Source organism: Nannobrachium achirus (genome assembly GCF_963921795.1).
Source record: "Nannobrachium achirus genome assembly, chromosome: 22".
NCBI classification, from domain to species: Eukaryota; Metazoa; Chordata; class Actinopteri; order Myctophiformes; family Myctophidae; genus Nannobrachium; species Nannobrachium achirus.
In genome coordinates this window covers 38691256-38714452 of record NC_137829.1, presented here as the reverse complement: position 1 = coordinate 38714452, position 23197 = coordinate 38691256, and the positions used below count along the sequence as shown (strand labels likewise).

The 23197-nt window shown below is 42.0% G+C and overlaps 1 protein-coding gene across 1 annotated transcript; it reads left to right on the top strand.

Annotated features, from left to right (window-relative positions):
• Positions 1 to 764: 764 nt before the first annotated feature.
• On the top strand, positions 765 to 21647 carry LOC308307831 (uncharacterized protein). The gene is made up of 8 exons (XM_080753135.1): positions 765 to 796; positions 2751 to 2849; positions 3940 to 4069; positions 10589 to 10761; positions 12508 to 12662; positions 13882 to 14035; positions 17326 to 17450; positions 19102 to 21647. Exons 2-8 carry the CDS (start codon positions 2801 to 2803, stop codon positions 19885 to 19887), a joined length of 1572 nt encoding a protein of 523 aa, XP_080609261.1. The 5' UTR covers positions 765 to 796; positions 2751 to 2800; the 3' UTR covers positions 19888 to 21647.
• The last annotated feature ends 1550 nt before the right edge of the window (positions 21648 to 23197 follow it).

Below are 23197 nucleotides of genomic sequence, written 5' to 3'. Positions count from 1 at the left end.
AACTGGCTTGCAGTGAAACACTGACATCCTGTGGTCATATGCAGAACTACAGTTTTCATGACTAAACATGCACTTGTAAATGCGCATGTAAATAAACAAACAAACAAACTTCACAAGACCGATTATTGCAGCCTTCCTAAGCTTTGACACAAAGAAAAAAGGTGCTTAGGAGAGCGTCTTCACTTTAAATCCTACGTTTTCTGAAAAGCTTATGTTGCTACTGTAAATCAGTGGTTCTCAAAAGTTTTTCATGCCAATTGGCCCAAAAAAGATATGTATTTTGCCACAGACCCCCATCTCAAAATGTTTTGTTCCAGGGACCCTCAGGGGCAAAGATTTGAGTTTGAAAAAAAGAAAGAGAAAAGAAAAGAAATCACTCTGAAATTCTGAATTTGGGTCTTGCCAAATAGAGGGAATAACCCTCTGCTCTGACTCCACTTCACTTCTACATGATCACATGATTTCCTACCATTCCCCATTTCCCCTTGCCTATTCCCCGACGACTCTTCGGAGATGAGTAAGCAGCTACCGACGACCAGGGTAATTATTTGCCTTATCTCACTTTTGACTCGTCAAACAAATCAACAACGAACACATTCAAATTACATCAATAAAACTGCAGTTTTCATTCACAAACCGTGTGAACCAGTTACGTCTGCCTGTGTAACCATGGATGATGATCACAATTTATTTGCCTAATACATGCCTTACTCATACAAGCCAGTTTCATGGCAATAATGTTCCCTATGTCAACAACAATCTCGGCAGGAAACAACATGGTGAAGTTACAGTGCGGGTGAGTTGTTTAAAATAGTCAACTATTTACTCTTATATCCCGTATTGAAGTACATATCACCGTGCTGTCTCATACACAACTGCTTTATTTCTTTCACCCACTTTATGGCTTTTCATTTATTTAAGATATCGGTTAATAATAGCGTTGTAGCAACAACATATCATCAGAGGCTACTTCTGTGTGTTAGTGAATGGAGACAGAGGCGTTACCGTTAGTTAGCTAGCTGCTATCAAACGGATGCAGCATATCTCCTGTTGTAAAAAAGTAAATACAAAATAAAATAAATGTCTTCTTTGGAAAAAAATGGTTGTAAATCATGTAAAGTAGGCTACATGAATTGAACCTCTTTCTGTATCCCCAGAATGACTGCATAATCACATCACAAAGTTTAGTAGAATTTGTAGACATTATTTGGCCTTAAAATAAGTGGTGTGTGTGTGTGTGTGTGTGTGTGTGTGTGTGTGTGTGTGTGTGTGTGTGCGTGCGTGCGTGCGTGTGATTGATTGATTGATTGATTGATTGATTGATTGAAGACTTTATTAGAAGTTTGCATAGGAAAAGGTACAGTTTCATGACGGTACAGTTCACTGGTACAAGGTCTACTAAAAGGAGATCCACGAAAAGACTAAGCTTATTTCCACAGGAAACCATTAAAGTATCTCATATAACATTGAATGACAGACGAATAGAACACAGTACTATGCAGTAGATATGTAAAGAAAAAAGAAAACAGTAAGTCTAAACAAACAGTAACTATATACAAAGAAGGGTCAGGGGAGGGGAGGGTTGGGCGGTCACCAGCACTTTCGCCTATAACATATTCGCCTACACGCATTTGGTCCTTTCGCCTGGCATTTTCGCCTTGGAGGAGAGTCTTTTCACCTACCTGCCTGAGCCATTTCGCCTACCCTCAATTCTGCTGTCAGACTGTCCATGTTTTCATATTATCTCTTTGTCATTTAAATATTATAGTGACTGTGACAGTGGTGTTACATGTCAAACCTACACACTGCTATCCTATGCACTCCATAGTAATCACATAAATACAGAGCTATTGGAATCAGGTGCGCCCAAATAATTAATTAATCCATGTCCCGATACTATACATTCTTTGGTGCAGTATTGAACAGTATTGTAAAATGAACAGTGTTGTAGGCCTATATTGTTTTAACATTAGACTATACAAAATATATATGTAGGCTATTAGCCTATATAGGTCTATATAAGATATATGCTACACCTAAATAGCCTATAGAATCAACCTTGCCTGTCAACAGGCATAAAAAACTATTTTGCCATTTTTTAGGAATAAAATGTGATGTAAATAATAAAATGTCAAATAAACTGTTAGATTCACTTGACACCACTGTCACAGTCACTATAATATTTAAATGACAAAGAGATAATTTGCAAACATGGACAGTCTGACAGCAGAATTGAGGGTAGGCGAAATGGCTCAGGCAGGTAGGTGAAAAGACTCTCCTCCAAGGCGAAAATGCCAGGCGAAAGGACCAAATGCGTGTAGGCGAATATGTTATAGGCGAATATTCCTGACACCGGTTGGGTCAGGTTAGTTTTTTTACTAACCCCTTGTGTGCGTGCGTGCGTGCGTGCGTGCGTGTGTGTGAGTTTGTCTAGCTATACTTATGGGGACTAAATGCATGTTCACATAGTCATCTGCAGGGGACCTCTGACAGTGTGGGTACACAATAGTAGGTCCCCACAACGGTTAGGTTTAGGTTTAGGGATAGAGGTTAGGGTAAGGCCACAGGACTTGCATAAAAATTAATGGAAGTCTATGTAATGTCCCCACAAGTGATGTAAATATAGTGTGTGTGTGTGTGTGTGTGTGCGCGTGCGCGTGCTTGTGTGTGTGTGTGTGTGTGTTTTGCCTCATTTATAAAAATAATAATAATGTAGGCATGAAATCTTAACAAAATCTATTTCTTCTTAGATCTTGGCCACTCAGCTGAGTCAGCTGGAGATGGAGAATATGTCACGGTCATGACCAATGTCATCTGGATGCTGTCATTGTCACTGCAGGTACTCACAGGTGAGTGGTTGTGTGTGTGTAAACAAACATGACTTCAATCAGAAACCCTGCACCTCATGGAGCTTATAGGGCTGGGCAATTAACTGAACATATATCGAAACCGGTATTTAGAACCAATCCATCGAAGAAGCGAGAAGCAGGGTATTAGGTATTACTATTAATTTTCTTATCAGTGAATCGACATGAAACATTCTTATACAATATCCAGGGGCTCCCCAGCAAAATCTGTTAATATAGCATCCCAATGATTTTAATTACTTTAGCCATAATATGGCTAAAGTAATTATATACAAATATTATTTGTATATGTTGGCGATTGAAAAATGTTATTTGTACATCTGCTATTTTTGAACTTTTTATCTTAAAAGAATTGGACAAATACATTTAGGGGTCCTTGACATACAATAGTTGAAGAACTGCACTAACCCACATCCACACAGTAAAGCAAGCAATTAATTCAAGTGTAGAAAATGTTGTAATTACAAATATATAAATCAACACTGAGGATTTTACTGTGCAAAAATAATACAAACTCGATTCAGTAAAATGTATTCACATTAATGTTTTGCACAGTAACCATGAATAACCCTAATGTGTCATAAGCCATCTGCTATTGTTCAATAGCGAGAAGCAGGTTTCTCCCTTTTCTTAGCCCGGGAGAGTGTTTTCTGCTGGTGTTTCAGTCCGAGTGTATCAAAGGGTGCGTTCGGAAATGTGCACCGGGTGTGTGCTCAGTGTAGTGAGTGCCTAAACCTAACCCTAACCTCAGTAAAATTATGCCTAAACCCAACCCTAACCATAACCTCAGTAAAACTATGCCTAAAACTAACCCTAACACTAACCAAAACCGGTGCGCATTTCCGAACGCACCCTTTGATACACTCGGACTGAAACACCAGCAGAAAACACTCTCCCTTCTTAGCCCTGATTGAAGGTCTTAGGGGTACTCTCGATCTGAAGGCTAGGACAGGGGGGTGTTGGTTTGTTATGTTTTGTAAATGGTCTGTAATGGCCTTTTATATGGAAGCCTATTTACGCCACTGGGCAAAAATGTTCTTGTAGGCCTAATCATGTATTGCATGTCTTGCAGCTATGAGTAAACTTCCTATGCCGACAAATCTGACGCTTACCTCCAAAAAGTTCATACACCTGCTGACCTGGAAGCCTGGAAAAGACACTCCCCCAGACACGTACTACAATGTTTCGGTCCATGCTGGATGGTAGGTATGGCAGATGTACTGTCTACTGTGTGTGTGTGTGTGTGTGTGTGTGTGTGTGTGTGTGTGTGTGTGTGTGTGTGTGTGTGTGTGTGTGTGTGTGTGTGTGTGTGTGTGTGTGTGTGTGTGTGTGTGTGTGTGTGTGTGTGTGTGTGTGTGTGTGTGCGTGCGTGCGTGTGCGTGTGAGTGTCAGAGAGAAATGGAAATAGACCAGGCACTCTCACACTTTTGGAATTGATCAAGGGTCCTGGAAGGTCCTGGAAAAGCTGTGCATTGTCTTTGGTTATTGATTTTGTTAATACCTCTGAAATGACAAATGAAACATTGGCCAAGTTGTCAAATATTAGAGGCTGAAATTGTGAAAATAGCAGATCTACATGCTCACAACGCCTCGCAACGCAAGGCGTTGTGAGCATGTAGATCGTCTATTTTCACCATGAAACCGTGTTCAACGAAACAAAATTCCTCAACTCTTAGTGCTCATCAGGGTGCCGGGGTCCCCAGTTAAAATAATGATTATTTCGGGGGTCACGGCCTGACAAGTTTGAGAACCACTGTCTTTGGGCATTGCGCATAGGAGTAAGCAACTCGTTATTGAGCTGAATTATTGTTATATAGTCCTGGAAATCGGGTTAAATATTCTGGAAAAGTTTGGAAAAAGTTTTGGAAATGAATTGGTAAAAACGTGTGGGAACCCTGAGCAGTGGTTCTCAACCTTTGGGTCTTGACCACCAGGGGGGTCCCCCAAGGCATTCTAAGTACCGTCAGACATGTTTTCCGTCACATACGAATGTCTCAAATTCAGAAGAATTGTGAATCAGACTATGCTTGTGGAAACACTCACACAAGCGTTTTAGGATCATAAAGTGATCGTAAGGACATTACGTGAATGTTTTTGACATTGAGTCAAAAAACATTTCTACTGGTCGTGTCATAACTAGGTTGTTTAAGATCGTTGATAATGTCACATTTCATATGTAATAATTACATATCATATATCATACATGGGCAACTGGTGGCCCGGGGGCAACATGCGGCCCCCACCTTCACTTAACCCATCTGCCGCCGTTGACGGTGAGGATTGTCATTGAAAGGGTTAATACCATGGCGCCGTTGACGGTGAGGACTGTGAATCTTACTGTATATACAGTAAAGATATTATTACTTACTTAATGTCGCTCCGGTCCCGCTCGCATCGGTAATGTCGGCGATTTGTTTACAACGCACGTTGGGCGTGCACGCGAAGTGAAGCTCCTCAATGTTAAGTCAATGGCGAGGCCCATAAAGAAACTTCATTTAAACAAAATAGCCTTTGTCATGAACAAGGGTGGTTCACAACAAAAAGAGGGAGCCCACACACAAGTACAAACCTTTAACTTATTTTATTATTCTAAATTAAACCAATAAAATCAATAATCAAACAAACTAATGGTATAAGGTGTGAACAGGTCAGTAATCAGTCATGTCTGCAGTGTATGGATGTGTGGAGTGTGCTGTGTGCGTGTTGTATAAAAGTGCAAAGGCACAAGCAGAGAACCTGCTGAGGCTGGGAGTAGAGAGCTAAAAGCCAGGGGGAAGGAGAGCTCCTCATATACTCTCCGACCACACCCAACTCAGGTGTACAGAATCAGCCTGACGGCCTGCTCCACTCTGCTCTAAGCTGCCGCCAGTCTGCAGAGAGGGGCAGGGCCGTCACACCCCCTCCCATAAAGAAATGGGGTTCCACCACATTCTCTAGAGGAAACAAAAACAAATTAGCAACAATCACAAATAATGTATAACCAAGCCCCTACAGCCCCCCCAAAATTCAACATAATTATTTTATCCAAGACAAACTTAGTAAACCTAAAATTCACGTCAGAACCTTTAATGTGGCACATCTACATTGTAGGGCTGCAAAAACATCTCCAAAGAGATATACAAATGTCAGTGGACTGGCCCTTTAAAGCCACTAGTGGAGTTAGACCCAAATTTACCAATAGCTCAACCAATGTTAATTTTGTCTACCAAGACCAAGACTAAAAGACTACGACTAAAATATTGATGTTAGTCAATAGACCAACCTAGACTCAACCATTTCAGAGGACCCAAAACAGGACTAGACCAAACTGAGTCATTCAAAAAACCAAAATTTGCTGCAAAAGGACTAAGAACAAGGTGAGGGAGAAGTAACCAATGCCCATGTTATAATACAGAGCAATCAAACATACCGTAGCCAAACAGTCAAATGTCATTTTCCAGGCAATCATGTGTACAATTTCACCCAAATGATCCCCACACACAGGCCAAATCCCATGCTAGATTAGGGACCACCATACAAGCCAAGCACTACGTAGACTGCCTCAAATGGAGAGACAGTCGTAGGCAAACCCAAATTTGATGATTTAAGAGCCACCCTGCGTGCGGAATTACAATGGTTCAAAGGAAACCAAATGAAGTTTTGAATGAACATAACCGAACTATGGCAAACCAAATGAATTCATCCCCTCAAAGCCATTACTTTAGACTTTTTTCCAGGGATGCACAAGTCCTCCTTGCCCTCTGCAGGACAAATCAAAGAAGGCACCAAACCAAACAGTGTTCCTGTTAACCCAAGGTAACACACAGACAAGTGACAACCCACAACGTATACAACCAGAAAAGTACCGTTTGGGCCATTTGTCACCCGTTCCCGACCAGAATTCCGCATTTGGGCTCAACGGGCCAGCTTTAACACAGATGAAATTTTTGTACACCAATCAACATGCCTCAGACAAATACAGATTGACTCCTAACCAAAACAAATGACTTTAGACAAACCAAATCCAAATGCACTGCATCACAGTACCATATATGAACTAATTTTACCAATTGGCATGTTTTGATTCTCCCTCAACCAAAACTCTTCTGAAACCTGTCCTCCATACAACAATTTTCCAAAATCCAATCCAAGCCAATGCAATCAAAATTAAAGGTCCTTTACTCCACTTTAATACTAACTAACTCCACTGACGGTTATGACTATATTCATTATGCAGAAAAAAAAACTGACCACAAAAAAAAGGAAGTGTTGAGGCTGTATAACACAAGGGGTGCAGTTTAACTTTAACAAAATTGGAACAAATCCCACCCTAACTAACTTATAATATCTACCTACCTTTGCCTACGGCCGACACCCGGGCATGGGGAATGGTCCCCTAAATCACGTATTGTGAATCCCAGGATCTGTCGCTTCCAAAATCACCACTAAGGGGAAATAACAAACTTAGCAAAACCACCAGTACCCTACCGGCACTGGCGACTTAGGGATTTGCTCCACCAAAAAATACCTACTACACCCTGTATTAACATCCCAACACTTACCTGAAAAACCTGCATTCTCAATGGGGCCAAATGCTCTCCAACTCCTGCATCAAAAAACAAACTTGTGTGAGAACTCCCAAACCAAAACAAAGTTTCAAACAAATTTCAAACTGACAAAACTAAACTTTCAATTAACCAAACCAAACTTTTAGACGAGCCCCCATTTGTCATGAACAAGGGTGGTTCACAACAAAAAGAGGGAGCCCACACACAAGTACAAACCTTTAACTTATTTTATTATTCTAAATTAAACCAATAAAATCAATAATCAAACAAACTAATGGTATAAGGTGTGAACAGGTCAGTAATCAGTCATGTCTGCAGTGTATGGATGTGTGGAGTGTGCTGTGTGCGTGTTGTATAAAAGTGCAAAGGCACAAGCAGAGAACCTGCTGAGGCTGGGAGTAGAGAGCTAAAAGCCAGGGGGAAGGAGAGCTCCTCATATACTCTCCGACCACACCCAACTCAGGTGTACAGAATCAGCCTGACGGCCTGCTCCACTCTGCTCTAAGCTGCCGCCAGTCTGCAGAGAGGGGCAGGGCCGTCACACCATTTTGAGACATTTTGCAGCAGATCTAAATGTAAACAAGGCAAAAGGCAGGGCGCAGCCATCTTCATCTTCTTGTCGCACACTGTCATGTGACTAGATGACGTAATCGTTGCCGTCAAGTGATAATCCAAAAAAACAAAAACAACCCCCTTCCGGCCCTTCAAAATAATAGCGGCGGCCGACGGAGGAAACGACGTGGCGCCGAGGCACCAAGCAACCTTCAGATTAAGAGGCAGTAGATGTGTTAATGCGGCCCGCAGGTTAATATTGGAATACTGATATATTATTGATTTCAGCTGTTACCATTCCAAACATGCAAACATGACCCGCTTTAATTACTTCAGTCTATATTAGTACATGATGTTGAATGACTAGTATAGTAGTCTTTTTTATGTCCAATCATTGTATTTGTATTAAAGTTCATGAAGTCAACAAAAGTACAACTAAATGCATTTGAAATTAAACAAAATGTGTTACATTTCAATATTCCAATTCAAAAATAACAAAAGATAATTCGGGATTCCAATTCAGAAGTAGCAGTAGATCTGCTATTTTTTGCTAACTCTTACTGGAGATGAGAGGTATTCACTCGACAGTAGCAATATGCAATGTGGCCCTCTGGAGTGAGTGTGGAAATATAGTGGCCCTCTCCATCAGCTAAGTTGCCCACCCCTGTCATATATCAATACTGATACTGTGTGAAGAAAAAGACAATAATCCATTATCAACCTTTTGTAACCTGACCAAAAAGAACACCTTCCACAAGTGCAGTCAGATTGTGCAGGATGACCCAATTGTACGCAACGGAGAGGAAACCTCAAAAGCCAACTGCAACTTCTCTTTGACACCTCTGTACAGAGTGCGTTTAAACTTTTCCCCTACAGCAGTGGTTCTCAAAACGTTTTCATGCGATGAACCACATGTATATCGTCGTTGTCGGGTGGAAACCTTGTATCTCCAAGTTTCAAATGTGTACCTTCTTTCGCAAAGTAAAGCCCTGCTTCATCATACAAGGCCGTCGCACACAAGTAGTGAAAACAGCAGATCTACAAGCACACAACGCCTCGCACCCGCGAGGCTTTGTGTGCTTGTAGATCGGCTGTTTTCACTAGTTTAAATCATTTTTAAAATGATAAATGCAAAACAAACGGTTTTGGACATACAAGGTTTCCACCCGACAACGACGATATAGATATACAGTATTTGACCTGTACTTGCCTGACGGGCAAGCACCTCTGAAACCTTAGTGTCAACCCCTGGCTCATAGATAGTTTTATCGCCAATTTCATCCGCATTTCACCTATTAGACATGCCCGCCCGGGGTTAATGATCCAGCCCTGTAATACCTCACAATACATTGAAAATAACTGATGGGCTATTCTTGTCAAATCTGGGGATTGCACAAAATAGGAATTCCAAGTGGATTGCGGTGTTAATATTGTCGTCGAAATCGTAGACTACCTTTTCTCACTGATGAAAACCTAATAAAAACTATGCTATGATGACTAAAACTAAATATTTCGTCAAACAATAATAACTATACTAAAATGTTACCGAGGGACTAGTGGATGAGAGATCCAGTAGAACTAAAAGAAAACGTCATTTATGTTTGGTTGCACTCGGGTGGTGCACTCTTGCACAAATTAGAGATGTGCCGATTGATCGGTGAGTAATCGGCGATCGGCCGATAATGCCTCTTATCGGCTTTGACCGGTATCGGCTTTGCCTATCTACAAGCTAGATCAGCTATTTTCACAATATTTATCTGTGGGACTGAATGTAACCTCAGCTTCAACTCCTACAAGTTGAATTGGATACTAAAGGACCTCAGCCTGCAATCTCCTATTGTTCATACTTAATATTCAATGTCAGTGTTTTGTAAGAACAATCATTAAATATATAAATGCTGCTACAGTAACACAATAAATAGAAGAATTTATGTGACCGGGAATATCGGTATCAGCAGATACTGATTCCAGTTGATCGGTATCAGCCCCAAAAATCGCAATCGGAGCATCTCGACTGAAAATAGCAGATCTGCGAGCTCCAAACTAAATCAAAATTTGCTGTCAAAATGAACACTGCTGGATTGTGTGCTGCTGAAGGCAGGGCGGCCAGGGAGACACCTCTCTACTGTACGTCATTTATCCATTGTGTCAGATCAACTGGTTTGGGGTTTAGTGAGTCATCACAGCAACTCACACACACACACACACACACACACACACACACACACACACACACACACACACACGCACACACACACTAACACTCTAGTAAACAAACACACATTAAACACCACAAGAGATCTTTCTGGCTGATATCTGTAGCTACTAGCTACCGTGTGAGTCCTGAATACTGCTTGACTCACTGTGTGTGTTGATTTAGTTTTAGTCATATTTTAGTCATCTGAAAGGTTTTAGTTTGGTTTTAGTCAACTAAATATCGAACAGTATCTAGTTGATTTCTTGCCCAAGTCCCTCCCTGACATTTTAGTCGAGTTTATTTATTTATTTAGTCTTGGTTTCAGTCATCATAGCTTCGCTTTTATTTAGTGTTTGGTCATCATAGTTTTATTCAGACAAATGAACTCTGGTTCTATTACCTAATTCTATTCTTTTGTATTCTAGGGAGCCGGGCGGATGGGTGTTGGTCTGTGGCAGCGTGCAGAGCCCACTGCTCTGTAACCTGACAGAGCATTTCCCCAACCCCAGGCTGGTGTATTACACACAGGTCCGAGCCGTCCTAGGCTCCAATGTCTCAGAACCACTCCAGCACGGCGGCTTTATTCCCCTCAAAGAAAGTAAGTATCAATAGACGCACCTTCAACAGCAGCCAGGGGCGTCACAAGGGGTAGGAAAGTGGGACTGAGTTACTAGGGCCCAAGGTGGAGGGGCCCTAGTAACTTTAGCTATTGAAAAATAGCAGATATACAAGCTCACAGCGCGGCACCGAGTGCCGCGCTGCGAGCTTGTAGATCTGCTATTTTTGAAAAGACGTGAAAATGTGCGCAAATCTTTGAATATGTGCATTTTTTAAGTGAACATTTGTAACTCAAATTTTGCTTCTGGGGGGTCCCTGGAACTAAATATTTTGAGATGGGGGGGTCCTTCACATGAAAAAGTTTGAGCACCACTGACATGGAAACATAGGTTTCTTGGCACACATTTTCACGATTTTTCAAAAATAGCAGATCTACAAGCTCGCAGCGCGGCACTCGGTGCCGCGCTGTGAGCTTGTATATCTGCTATTTTTCAATAGTTAACATTCATGGGGGGCCCGCAGTGAATCCTTGTACCCAGGGCCCAGAATTTGGTGTGACGCCCCTGACAGCAGCAGACAGTACACATGCCTAGGGCTGCCACGATTACAACATTTAGGCTCTTAATTGCCATACAAATAACTTCCGATTACATGATCTACAATGCTATGTTTGACAATATATTATGATCATGTTTCAACATGGAAACGATTATGACTATTAATGCATAATAATTGTGATTATCTCAAATAATTTTGATTAACCCGGGCTGCTGGCCTAGCGGTCCGGGCACCTGGGCTCAATATACAGTAGCCTGACAGAGCGCCACAGGTTCGAGTCCCGATCCCGACGCTTTTACACTATTTGTTGTGGTCAAAAGTCATTTTATTTTTCATGAATGTGAATGTGTTAGTAGTTGTCATCACAAACACATCCATGCCATCGTTGTCCCACACAAGCCATCACACTCTGCTAAACAGATGTTAGGCTTTTATGTGTTTTGCCAAGTCCCGGAAAAGAAGCTCTGTGATTGGCCAGCACAGTCACTTTGATTAGCAGTTGTGCCAAATGCTCACCCCAAAACATTATTTATGAGATTGTGGTGGCTTGTGTGGGACAACCAAGGCATGGATGTGTTTGTAATGACACGTTCATGAAAAAGAAAATCACTTTTGACCACAACAGATACTGTAAAAGCGATAGGCGTACAGGCTCCACTATGCTATGACAGCTGCTGGGTTCTGCTGGACAAACTGGAAAACAGGAGCATTGTGCCTAATAGACCCCATGGACAGTAATTTTGGATCAATATAAGTAGGAAAATGGGCCTAGAAGTGATTTAGGGAGGAGTTGTCCTTTAAGACTGATTTATACAACTCATACGTCTACCAAAGTGTCATTGCATTTGGTGTAATAAACCACTTTCAACCTTGCTTTGCCTATTTTGGGCATGTCACTTATCAGAAATCTTGTCCAAAGATTTTCCAAAATAGCAGATCTATTAACCTTTGCTGTGCAATGCGTTGTGAGCTTGTAGTTCTGCTATTTTTACACAACAAGTACAGAATAGGGCTTAAGTGATTGATCGATTGATGTCATCCAAACTGCCTACCTTTGTGTACGAGCTCACAACGTGTTACGTTCCAATATCCATTTCGATTGATTGAATACTTGATTAGCAGTTTGCAACAAAAAAAAAAGCACATGCCTGTTTAGAGGATTTTAAACTCATGGGGGTAGGATACAGATATGAATAAAATAGTTATGTTTCCTTGGCGTTTGTTCCAGCGGAGATGGAGCAGCCACTGCTGACGGTGGCTGCCTGTGGGCCTGGGTCTTTATGTGTGGATCTGCAGCCTCCAGAGGAACGCCTCCGGAGCATCTACCAGACCCTACATTACCATCTAAGAAGGTTCCAGAACAGCAGCCCAGAACCAGCGACGGTAACACACACACACACACACACACACACACACACACACACACACACACACACACACACACACACACACACACACACACACACACACACACACACACACACCAAGCAGTCCAGCATTCCCATTCCTGAGTTACCATGTCATAAAATTATTGCATGTTATTTAAAGCTGTATGTTTTATGGCCACTAACTACGAGAGAGAGAGAATTGCAACTGTAAGGGTCTTTACACATTGGCGTTTTGGCGACGCGAATAAATGTCTAGAAAATGAGGATTTTGACGCGACAACGGATTTTGATGCGTTTGCCTGTACACATCTAGCGTGACACATAAAATCATATTAAGTTATCTGTGGAGCGAGTTGTTTCAGCTGGTATCACACAACCCATCACAGCAGAGAGGCCACCATCTGACCCACAACACGAGAAATGACCACCTCGGTAATTGGATGCTTTTGTAGTCGAGGCTCCAGTAGAGAGAAGTCACAACACCTTGGATGACATGAGACAGCACTCGTTCTATATCCTGTTATCGACGGATTCTAACCTAATTTAATGCCGTCAAACGAGTTGCACAAGTTATTCCCAGTCTGCCACTGACAAGTTGCATGAGTTGCTTATTTATTTTACTCTGGATGGCGCTGTTCGCTAGGTTATGGGGCACCTGACACGTTGATTACGTAATTCTCACCCCCTTGTTTCCCCTATCCTGTACATATAGTGTTTTTTTTGTAACTGCGATAATATTGAATGTTTTCTTTGCTTGCTATTTGTTGTGTTCATGAATTGAATACCAAGGACTTCCAATGTAAAAAAGATCGTAAAAGGACTTATTTGGGATGTTCCTTTTAGGCAGGGTGTTTAAGTGTACTTGTACTGTACTAAATTCTTCTGTGTATTGACCATTCTTGTACTGTTCTCCATTTTTGTCTAATAAAATGTTCAATCAAAACTTAATTTATGCTCCCAAGGATTCAAAATAGGGCCCAGGTTAAACAAATAAATCAATAAAATAAAGCTTTATAAAGAAACAAACACGTTCTGAATTACAGCTTTAATATAGCCTCATGCGTTGAAGGAAGCATGAGTTCAGTTCTGGGCTCTCCCTAGGTTGGCAGAGGGAGAGCAGCGTACTGTATATCTATCTGTGTATTATATTTATTGTAAAAGTATTGTTATGTCTTTCCGGAAACCTAAACCTCAAGTGTTTTGTGTCTTTTCAGTTCTTGCAGGAAGGTCTGAAGCGTCGCATTCTGAAGGCCCTGGTTCCAGGCAGACACTGTGTGTCTGTCAGTTTCTATGCCAAAGATCTGCAGAGAGAGTCCAACTTCAGCCAGCCTGTGTGTGCCTTCATCACTGACCTGCCTGCAGCAAGGGGTGGGTGTTTAATAACAACTAGTATAACTAGAAATACTGTTCCTACGAAACAGTGTGGGCTCGCATGTAACACCATGTATAGGCACAAGGATCTACCCTTTGGCTCCCCCTAGTCAAAAAATCCTTTAGGATTCCGATAGAAAAAATCCTTTAGAAAATCCTATAGGATATTGTCTTATAGGATTATAAAATCCTTTAGAAAATCCCATTAAGAATCCTATAAGAATCCTTTACAGTTTTGGAACAGATCCTATAGGATATTGTCTTATAGGATTAGAAAATCCTTTAGAAAATCCCATTAAGAATCCTAGAAGAATCCTTTACAGTTTTGGAACAGATCCTATTGGATATTTTCTTATAGGATAATCCTATAAGAAAATATCCAATAGGATCTGTTCCAAAACTGTAAAGGATTCTTTATCAGAATCCTAAAGGATATTTTGGCGAGGCATTGTACATCTTTATGGTGCTGTAATGCCTCAGGTGCCTTGCCTGGCTGCCACCCACCAACAGGGGGTGGTGCTGTGCAGACTGATTTATCAGGCTATCAGTGTTAAGACATACAGTATTAGATTTGACATTATCATTGACATCTTGAGTGAGATTCGAACTTACGACCTCCGGTGCTTGAATCCTGCCCTGATCCTCTGCGCCACAGCTCCTGCTAGTAAGGATGGGTTTTTGGTCCTATTTGACATTTTATAGGATCCAATAGGATTTCCCCTACACAAATCCTATTGGATTTTTTCTTATAGGATTATTATCCTATAAGAAAATATCCAATAGGATCTGTTCCAAAACTGTAAAGGATTCTTATAGGATTCTTAATGGGATTTTCTAAAGGATTTTTCTATCAGAAATCCTACATCATCATTGGAACTTTACAAAAGAACTTTACAAAATCCAATTGGATTTTGCAAAGTTCCAATAGGATCCTATTGGACTTTCCAAAGTTAGATATAACCCAATAGGATCCTATTGGAACTTTACAAAATCTAATTGGATTTTGCAAAGTTCCAATAGGATCCTATTGGACTTTCCAAAGTTAGATATAACCCAATAGGATCCTATTGGAACTTTACAAAATCCAATTGGATTTTGCAAAGTTCCAATAGGATCCTATTGGACTTTACAGAGTTAGATATAACCCAATAGGATCCTATTGGAACTTTACAAAATCCAATAGGATTTTGCAAAGTTCCAATAGGATCCTATTGGACTTTCCAAAGTTAGATATAACCCAATAGGATCCTATTGGAAATTTGCAAAATCCTATTGGATTTTCTAAAGTACCGATAGAATCCTATAGGACTGTATTGGAAATTTGTGAAAAACCAATATGATCCTGTAGGATTTTCAAAATCCTATAGGATTATATTGGAAATTTCGAAGATCCTATAGGATTTTTTGACTAGGGCCTTGGCACCTCAATTGCAAGTATGGTTGCCAACGTGACTATATTCTGCAGCGTGCTAACTGTCATGTGAAGCTCAACCAATACTCCAGCTACCACCACTCCCAGATGTTTTTCTGCAACTCAATTGCACCTCATTGGCTGAGGGCCCAGCCTTTGTACTGTCTGCGACGGAACTCGGTATATAAATAATGAAGATAACTTAGGGTTCTCGCATTTCAGGCGAGCCCACAATAATAATAATAATAATAATAATAACCAGTAAGACGCCCTAAAGGCGAGAAGCGACGCACATGCATGTGTGCACATGGGCGTGTGCGTGCACATGGGCGGAGATCATCTAACATTACGTGAAATACGTATGGCTCTAATGCATACCGGACGTCACGTGACAAAAATAATAGATCTACAAGCTAGCAACATGTGGCGGCATGGTACGTTAACTTGTAGATATGTTTTTTTTTAGCTCATTATTGCGCCTTATGATTTGCTATAGGCCCTGAAAAGAAATGGGGGGAATAAACAACATGAAAATGCGTGCTCTTGTAAACTACACCAATATACATCCCCAAAATACTATTGTTATTATCATCATAATATCAATATCGAGGTAGCATTCGGTCAAAACATATCATGATATTAGATTTTGTCCATATCACCCAGCCTTGTAGGTTTGCTATTTTTGAAGAGCTGAAGTAAAAACAGTGCTTTTTTAACTCACTTGGTCTTTATATATTTTGCTCTTTATTTTGCTATCTATTTACTGTAGGTTTTAAGGTAGTTTTTTTTTTTTTACTGCTTTAGGTGCGTGGTCTACCTATGTTATTGTTTTTTTCTAGCTCGATATTCCTATGCATTTGTTGTATTGCTGTTGATTGCGACCGTAAGGTCGCAGTTTAGTATCAAAACCTCCACCGGCCGTCGGTCGGTCGGTCGGTCGGTCGGTCGGTCGGTCGGTCGGTCACACGTCACACGTCACACCTTTGCCCTGCTCATATCTCCGCATCAGTATGACATCACACCACATGTGTACACAAACCTTTGTGTACGTTGCTGTGGCAACAGTCTGTTGTTGCTGGTCTGTTAGTGTACGTTAGCAACCACCTTAGCAACCATATTGTATGACATCACGCCACATCATCGGCTGAGGACTGTGTGATGTCATCATATCTCCATATATGGAGACATAAGTTGCTCATGCCCAAATATGGGCTGGTGAGGTCAGACTTAGTGTGATGCGTAGGTTATCTCCATATATGGAGATTCAACTTCAATGAGTATATAAGACCGGCATTATCTACCGACAGCTGCTATAAGCCAACCCTGGCGATAAGGTCTGAGTCGAAGAAATGCTTCTTTCCTGGCAAGAATTGCCCCTTTATACTGTAGGGCTCGTTTGTGTATTGTATGACATCACGCCACATCATCGGCTGAGGACTGTGTGATGTCATCATATCTCCATATATGGAGACATAAGTTGCTCATGCCCAAATATGGGCTGGTGAGGTCAGACTTAGTGTGATGCGTAGGTTATCTCCATATATGGAGATTCAACTTCAATGAGTAACCATGGCAAACTGTCAACTGCCCGTATGTCTTGATAATTGGTAAAACAAACTTTTGTCCTATTTGTGGAGATAAGCGACCAACGGTCGCTTATCTCCCGATTAGGGAGTCTTACTGGTGTACTGTCTGACACATTATCTTGCTTATTATGTATGATGTATTACCTGCTTATTGTAAGTCGCTTTGGATTAAAAGCGTCTGCTAAATGCCTAAATTGTAAATTGTATCACAAAGACTCCACTTAACCTGGTCTTGAATATGGATGGATAGTTATGTGTATTTAATATTATGGGCCTCTCTCTCTCCACAGATATAAAGATTGTGGCGCTGCTGTGTGCGCTGGCGGTGTTTGTTTCTGCGGTGATGGCGGTGGGTTTGTTTCTCCCGTGGTCAGCCGGGTTTCTCTGCCTGAAGACGGTGCTACCAAGCGTCCTGGTGAGTACTGGTGATGTCGGCCTTGTTCACTGTGTGTCCACGGGTCAGAGGGTAGAGGTCATTAGGTACCTCATTATTATGAGTACCTGAGACGAATAACAGTCTGTATTTTAAAATTTTGGATAAAGATATTTTTTTGATTTACCAGACTGTAAACCACAAACTAGAGGTTTTTGATCGCTTAAAGTCTTAATGTACTCCTCTCATGTACCCTCACATTTAGTTGAATTAGATTTTTTTACTTCACTCATATATTAGGAATTATAAGACATAATACTTATGGAAAGTGGAAAAACAGTATATCTCCAGCAGTTTGTGGAACAACAGTCTAAGTCCGTACAAGCAATATTCAGCAGACAAAGGGAGCAGATAACATTAAAACCGACAATTAAACGAAATGAGGGGGGATTGCATTAACAATTTAACAGATTAAAAATGACTAGTTTGTGGCTTACGGTCTGGTAAATCCAAAAATATATATTTATTCAAAAAAATTCAAATATGGACTTATACTGTTATTCGTCTCAGGTACTCATTATTGTATAGGTACTTTACAATTTTACCACTTAGGCATTGCCACATAGGCATGGCGTCGCCAGGTCGATTCCCAATCCGGACGACCATTGCAGCGTGTCGCTCCCCATCTCCTCCCCCATTTCCTGTCAGTCTACTGTCCTATCCAATAAAGGCATAAAAGCCCCAAAAACAAATCTTTTAAAAAATAATAATAACAAAAATAGTAGTTAACGTGCACACGGTACTGAACTTGACTCATGGCACACCAATGTTCCTCGGCACACCGTTTGGCAATCACTGACAGTAGGCCGAGGATAACAGCGACAAGTCACGAAATGTCACTCATCGGAAATTACATTTTTAACGTATGTGAGGTTTTCCCTGCGTCTCAGCGGCCATCAGCGGGTTTGTTTTCCATCCTTCAGCAACATCTCAAGCTTTGAAATGTTGACTCATAACCTTCGGTATTGTCCCCTATTAGAGCATGACTGAAATACGGCCCTTAATGTAATGTATGTGTATTGATGCCGTTGGTGAACTCCGCGCTTGGCGTATGTTGTGTGTTTTCTCATGCGACTGAGAGCCGACCGCGCTGCTATTAGAGTCAGGTGACGTTGCATGTTCCATTGTTTTGAAATGGTTAAAGTCAAACCACAGAGGGAAGATGAACCACGAGAGGGGGCTTTCCCCCTCTCAGATAGACGAGTGTGAAACACCTCAGCTATTCACAGTAATAAAGTGAATAGCTGAGGTTTTGTAGACTAGAGGAATGAGTGGTTGTTGATGGTTAACAGATAAGACCGTGTCGGATTGACATCTGACATTGCGTTATTGCTCTGTGACATGTACTGTAATATATCTATTCTCTAATAACGCTTTCTCATTGTTCTTTCGCTGACTCGAGTCGCTCTCCTCTCTCACACCTTATCTGTCTCTTCCATCTTAGAATATTATTAGAATGGGTAGATATATACAGTTTAAAAATGCATATTTAATAATGTAACTATGGAACTATAAGTAAAAGCTGATTCATCTCCTGTAACCATCTGTACACCCTCTACTTTTCCTCTCTCTCTCTCTCTCTCTCTCTCTCTCTTTCTCTCTCTCTCTCTCTCCCCCTCTCTCTCTCTCTCAGATGGACATCACCAACAATCCAAAAGAGGAGCAATTCCATCCAAAGGAGAAGCAATTAGTTTTAGATGGTCTCATATCCTTGGTCTTTGTTGAGTCAGCGTCGCCCTCTACAGGTGGTAAAGGGAACAACAACAGACAGTCAGAGGAAGGATACAATGATGAAGGAGAAACGGAGCAGGGGAGCCCGTCGGGGAGCGGAGGAGACGGTTACTCATCACGTCCCGGGCCCCTCTCTCCCTCCCCCAGCTCCTCATCATCCTCATCCTCAACGACAGGTCGGTCGTCTACATCGTTTGAGCCTGTGGGTTCAGACCAACACGCCGTGCCTCTGCTCGAGGGGACCAATGGTGTACGTGACCTCCACTCCTCTCACCTCCGTCCCACGCCACCGCCGCTCCAACCGCAACTCACAAGTACCGCTCCCCTGCCGGAAACAAACCCGCAGGGATCATCGGAGGCGTACGAGATGACGCTCCGGCCTCGCGCGGAAGGTTTGGATGCTTTGGCCGCGGGGGTTGCGAGGACGAAGGCGGATGACGTGGCTAAGAAAGACAGCGGTCAGGTCGTCAACCTGTGGTCACTGACGTTCGGCGGACACGAGCAGGAGGAGGTCAGTTGTGGCACGCCTCCTCCGCCTCCCTCCGACGGAGAGGAGAAGGTCCTGGGCGACGCCTCCTCCACTCCCCTCCTCCTCCTGCCCTCACAGGAGGAGGTCGCCATGGAAACGGTGGCCGCTAACGAGGAAGAGGAGGAGGATGAGGAATGTTGTGGTTACATGAAGCGTTAGGATGATGTTACTTCTTCAGCCCCATTTGGAACCTCTCCCTCCGCTATATACTGTGGCCCCGAGATTATGTTGCACATTCCCGGGTGCCGGAACTGACGACACCGGTGAATATTTGCCACTATGCTTGATTCTTACCTTTTTCCGCACATCGTATCGATAGGCTATGTGCACAGCAGCCATTTTGGAGAGAAGTTGGGTCTCTTCTCACTTCCTTCACAGGTTTTACCAGTGATACTAAGGAAGGCTGCTGTTCCATTCTGGTCAAACAGAGTCAGTCAGGGTGCTGATATTGTGCATGTTGGCTCACAAACACTCTTCTACACCAGTGGGTCTCAAAGTGTGGTCCAGGGCAGTGGACCCTCAAGCCCCTGATATGTAGCAATCTTTTCATCAATATCAACCAGCAATGGCCAGAAGCGTCAATTGGATATGGCTAGGTATGGCAGCTAGTTGCCATACCTTGGCTAAAGGGGGAAAAATCAAATGTACTTCCTAAAATAAATTCATGCCTGTTGATAAGGTATGGCAACATGACTGGTGTCTTGCACGTGTGAAGGCACAAAAAGATTAATCCAATGATGCTGCCAATGGCCATACCCAATTGACGCCTCTGGGCGTTGCTGGTTGATATTGATGAAAAGATTGCTACGTGTATCAGGGGCTTCATGGTTCCTTGGGAGTTCCAAATGACCCCTTAAAAGGTGTGTAACTCAGAGAGTGTACAAATGGAACACAATGGAACCTTATGGGTCCATTTGGTTCCATTTGTACACTCTCAGAGTTATAGGCTTCCTTGAAATAAAAGGTTTGAGAATCACTGTGCTACATGAAATAGAACAGAGCCGAGGACCCACATGGCCAAAAGCTCAAAGAAAAGAGGGGTACCTGTGATTTTCTGCCGTACTTTTTATTTCAGTTTTATCTATTAGGTTGGTCATTAACTTTTTCTCTGCCATTTTAAACATAGCTGTAGTAAGCAGCTGCCAAATTGTCCTTACCTTTTAACGTGGGCACGCGCACGCATCGTGCACAATCTGTGCGCGACTCGTCTAGTAGACGTGTAGACTCGGTGACAAGCTTTCGAATACAAAAAACCCCATTGAAAAAGACATATCCGTTGCCACGCTGTATCTCTGCTTATCAGCCAGTGTTTACATGAAAAAGCATTGAAAAAAGCCAACTGTGCGCTATGGTAACACGTGGACACGTTCGCGCACAAAACGCACGATATGTGCGGGGATCATAATCCAGGCGTGTAGAGACTGGATCAAAGTTTCCAAACGCAAAAGTCCGATTGAAAAACGAGCGTTCCATCGCCCAGTAGCTTCCACTTCTGTTACACAGTAAACCAATGGAGGCGGGACTATGGCCCAGGCTCAGACTGGATACGGAAAGCTGGATCCGGTCCAGACCGGAAATGACCGGATACAGTTAGGGGGGCGGGCCTAAAGAGCCAGAATCAGCGAAAATCTGCGCTAATACTTTTAATCCTTTCATAATAATTAAAGCTAATTAAACTTTGCGGGCTCTACGGGCATGGCAGCGCGGTACAGCGGGAAATCTACGGTCTCTACGGGGATCGCGAGGTATGAGTTAAGGTCCACAGAATGAGAGGCCTGCTCTGCCGGAAACATCGCGAAAAAAAGTTATGGCCATTTGTATATTCACTGTCCCATTGACTCCACTAGAAATATTAAAAAAAGAAAAAAAAGTCTGCTTTAATTAGCATGTGAGGGGTCAAATTAGGGATTCTTCGTGATTCTGAATCCATTGCAAGCATTTGTTTAGCATGAAAAACATTCCTTGGGCAAGATATCAACCCCCCAAAACAGTCAAAAGTGATGAGTCATCACTTTTTTTCCACTTTTCACAGTTTTGGGCTGCCGAAAAGTAACCCAAGCAATGTTTTTTATGCAAAACAAATGCTTGCAATGGATTCAGTATCATGAAGAACCCCTAATTTGACCCCTCACATGCTAATTAAAGCAGATGTTTTTTATTCTTTTAATATTTCTAGTGGAGTCAATGGGACAGTGAATATACAAATGGCCATAACTTTTTTTCGCGATGTTTCCGGCAGAGCAGGCCTCTCATTCTGTGGACCTTAGTGACCAAACTAATAGATAAAACAGAAATAAAAAGTACGGCAGAAAATCACAGGTCCCCTCCCATTTTGGGGACTGGGTCCCCGACTATCATTAGTAACATTGGTTTCACCTTTGAAGAAAGTGAGAAAAGACCCAACTTCTCTCCAATATGGCTGCTGTGCATATAGCTTATTGGAGCTGTTACTACTTCAAGCCTGCCAGTGTTGGGATGAACTCAGGCACTGTGAGACAGCAGGTAGTGTTGGGCAGCTAAAGCCTCTCAGCCTGAGTGAGTAGACGTTACATTGACCACACAAGTGTTTTAAAGTGAAATAACCACGTTACGTTTCAGAACAGAAGCTACAGCATGTTATGCGTTTTGCTTTGAATTGAGCAGGATTGCTTCACAATACTGTTTGTCCTGCTAACGTTCTGAATCGGTTGGCGTTAGCTCACATGCTTAGCCCATGATTAAGTACAACATTAATATTAACTATCACATCGTTCGCTGTTGGGCAGAAACCTTGGATCCATATACAACCTTGTATCTCCATATATGGAAATATGGAGACACAAGGTGTCTGCCCGACAGCCACAATATTAATCTGGTCTCCTAGCAATGCAAGAGCATCCAGATCAGATGATCGTTGTTTATTTGTGTTGGAGTCAGTATTATTTTGTTATTTTATACAGTTTCTCACTTAGTTATTTCACTGTCGTTTACTACCTGTCAAGGGTAGTACTTTTACTTATCAGGGAAAGGTTTACCCTTGCATGTACAAGGAAAGGTTTAAGGAGAGATTTACCTTTCTTTGACAGAACCTTCCACACAACATTTCTGGTCCTGTGACCTGTTACACAATTGGCCGTATTATTAACCCAGTGTCTAATTGTGTGCATGATGATGGTGACGGCCCTTGTACTGATGCCCGTGTTGGGCTTAATTCCGTAGGAGGCGGTCATAAACCATGTCAAGTTTTATACATGGCGCATGCCTGTTTAAAGAGCTTCCAGTTATCAAAGGTAAATATATACATACTGTACTGTATATATTTTGGATGCTGCAGTTGTCATTGATAGGCATATACATAAAATTAGTAAAAGTATTATGTAAAAATGTAACCAAAAGATTCTAGTTGACAGTGGGGTCGACTAGAATTATCGCCTGATGGTTTAACTATTTAAGCTCAATTTTATGAAGCGTTGACAGTGGTGTCATGCGG

Bases quoted from the DNA above. Each gene is read 5' to 3' on its own strand.
- LOC308307831 (XM_080753135.1), top strand. From the start codon at position 2,801: ATGACCAATGTCATCTGGATGCTGTCATTGTCACTGCAGGTACTCACA. The intron at 4,070-10,588 runs GTAGGTATGGCA...TTTGTATTCTAG, and splicing joins GTTTCGGTCCATGCTGGATG to GGAGCCGGGCGGATGGGTGT. The intron at 12,663-13,881 runs GTAACACACACA...GTGTCTTTTCAG, and splicing joins GCAGCCCAGAACCAGCGACG to TTCTTGCAGGAAGGTCTGAA.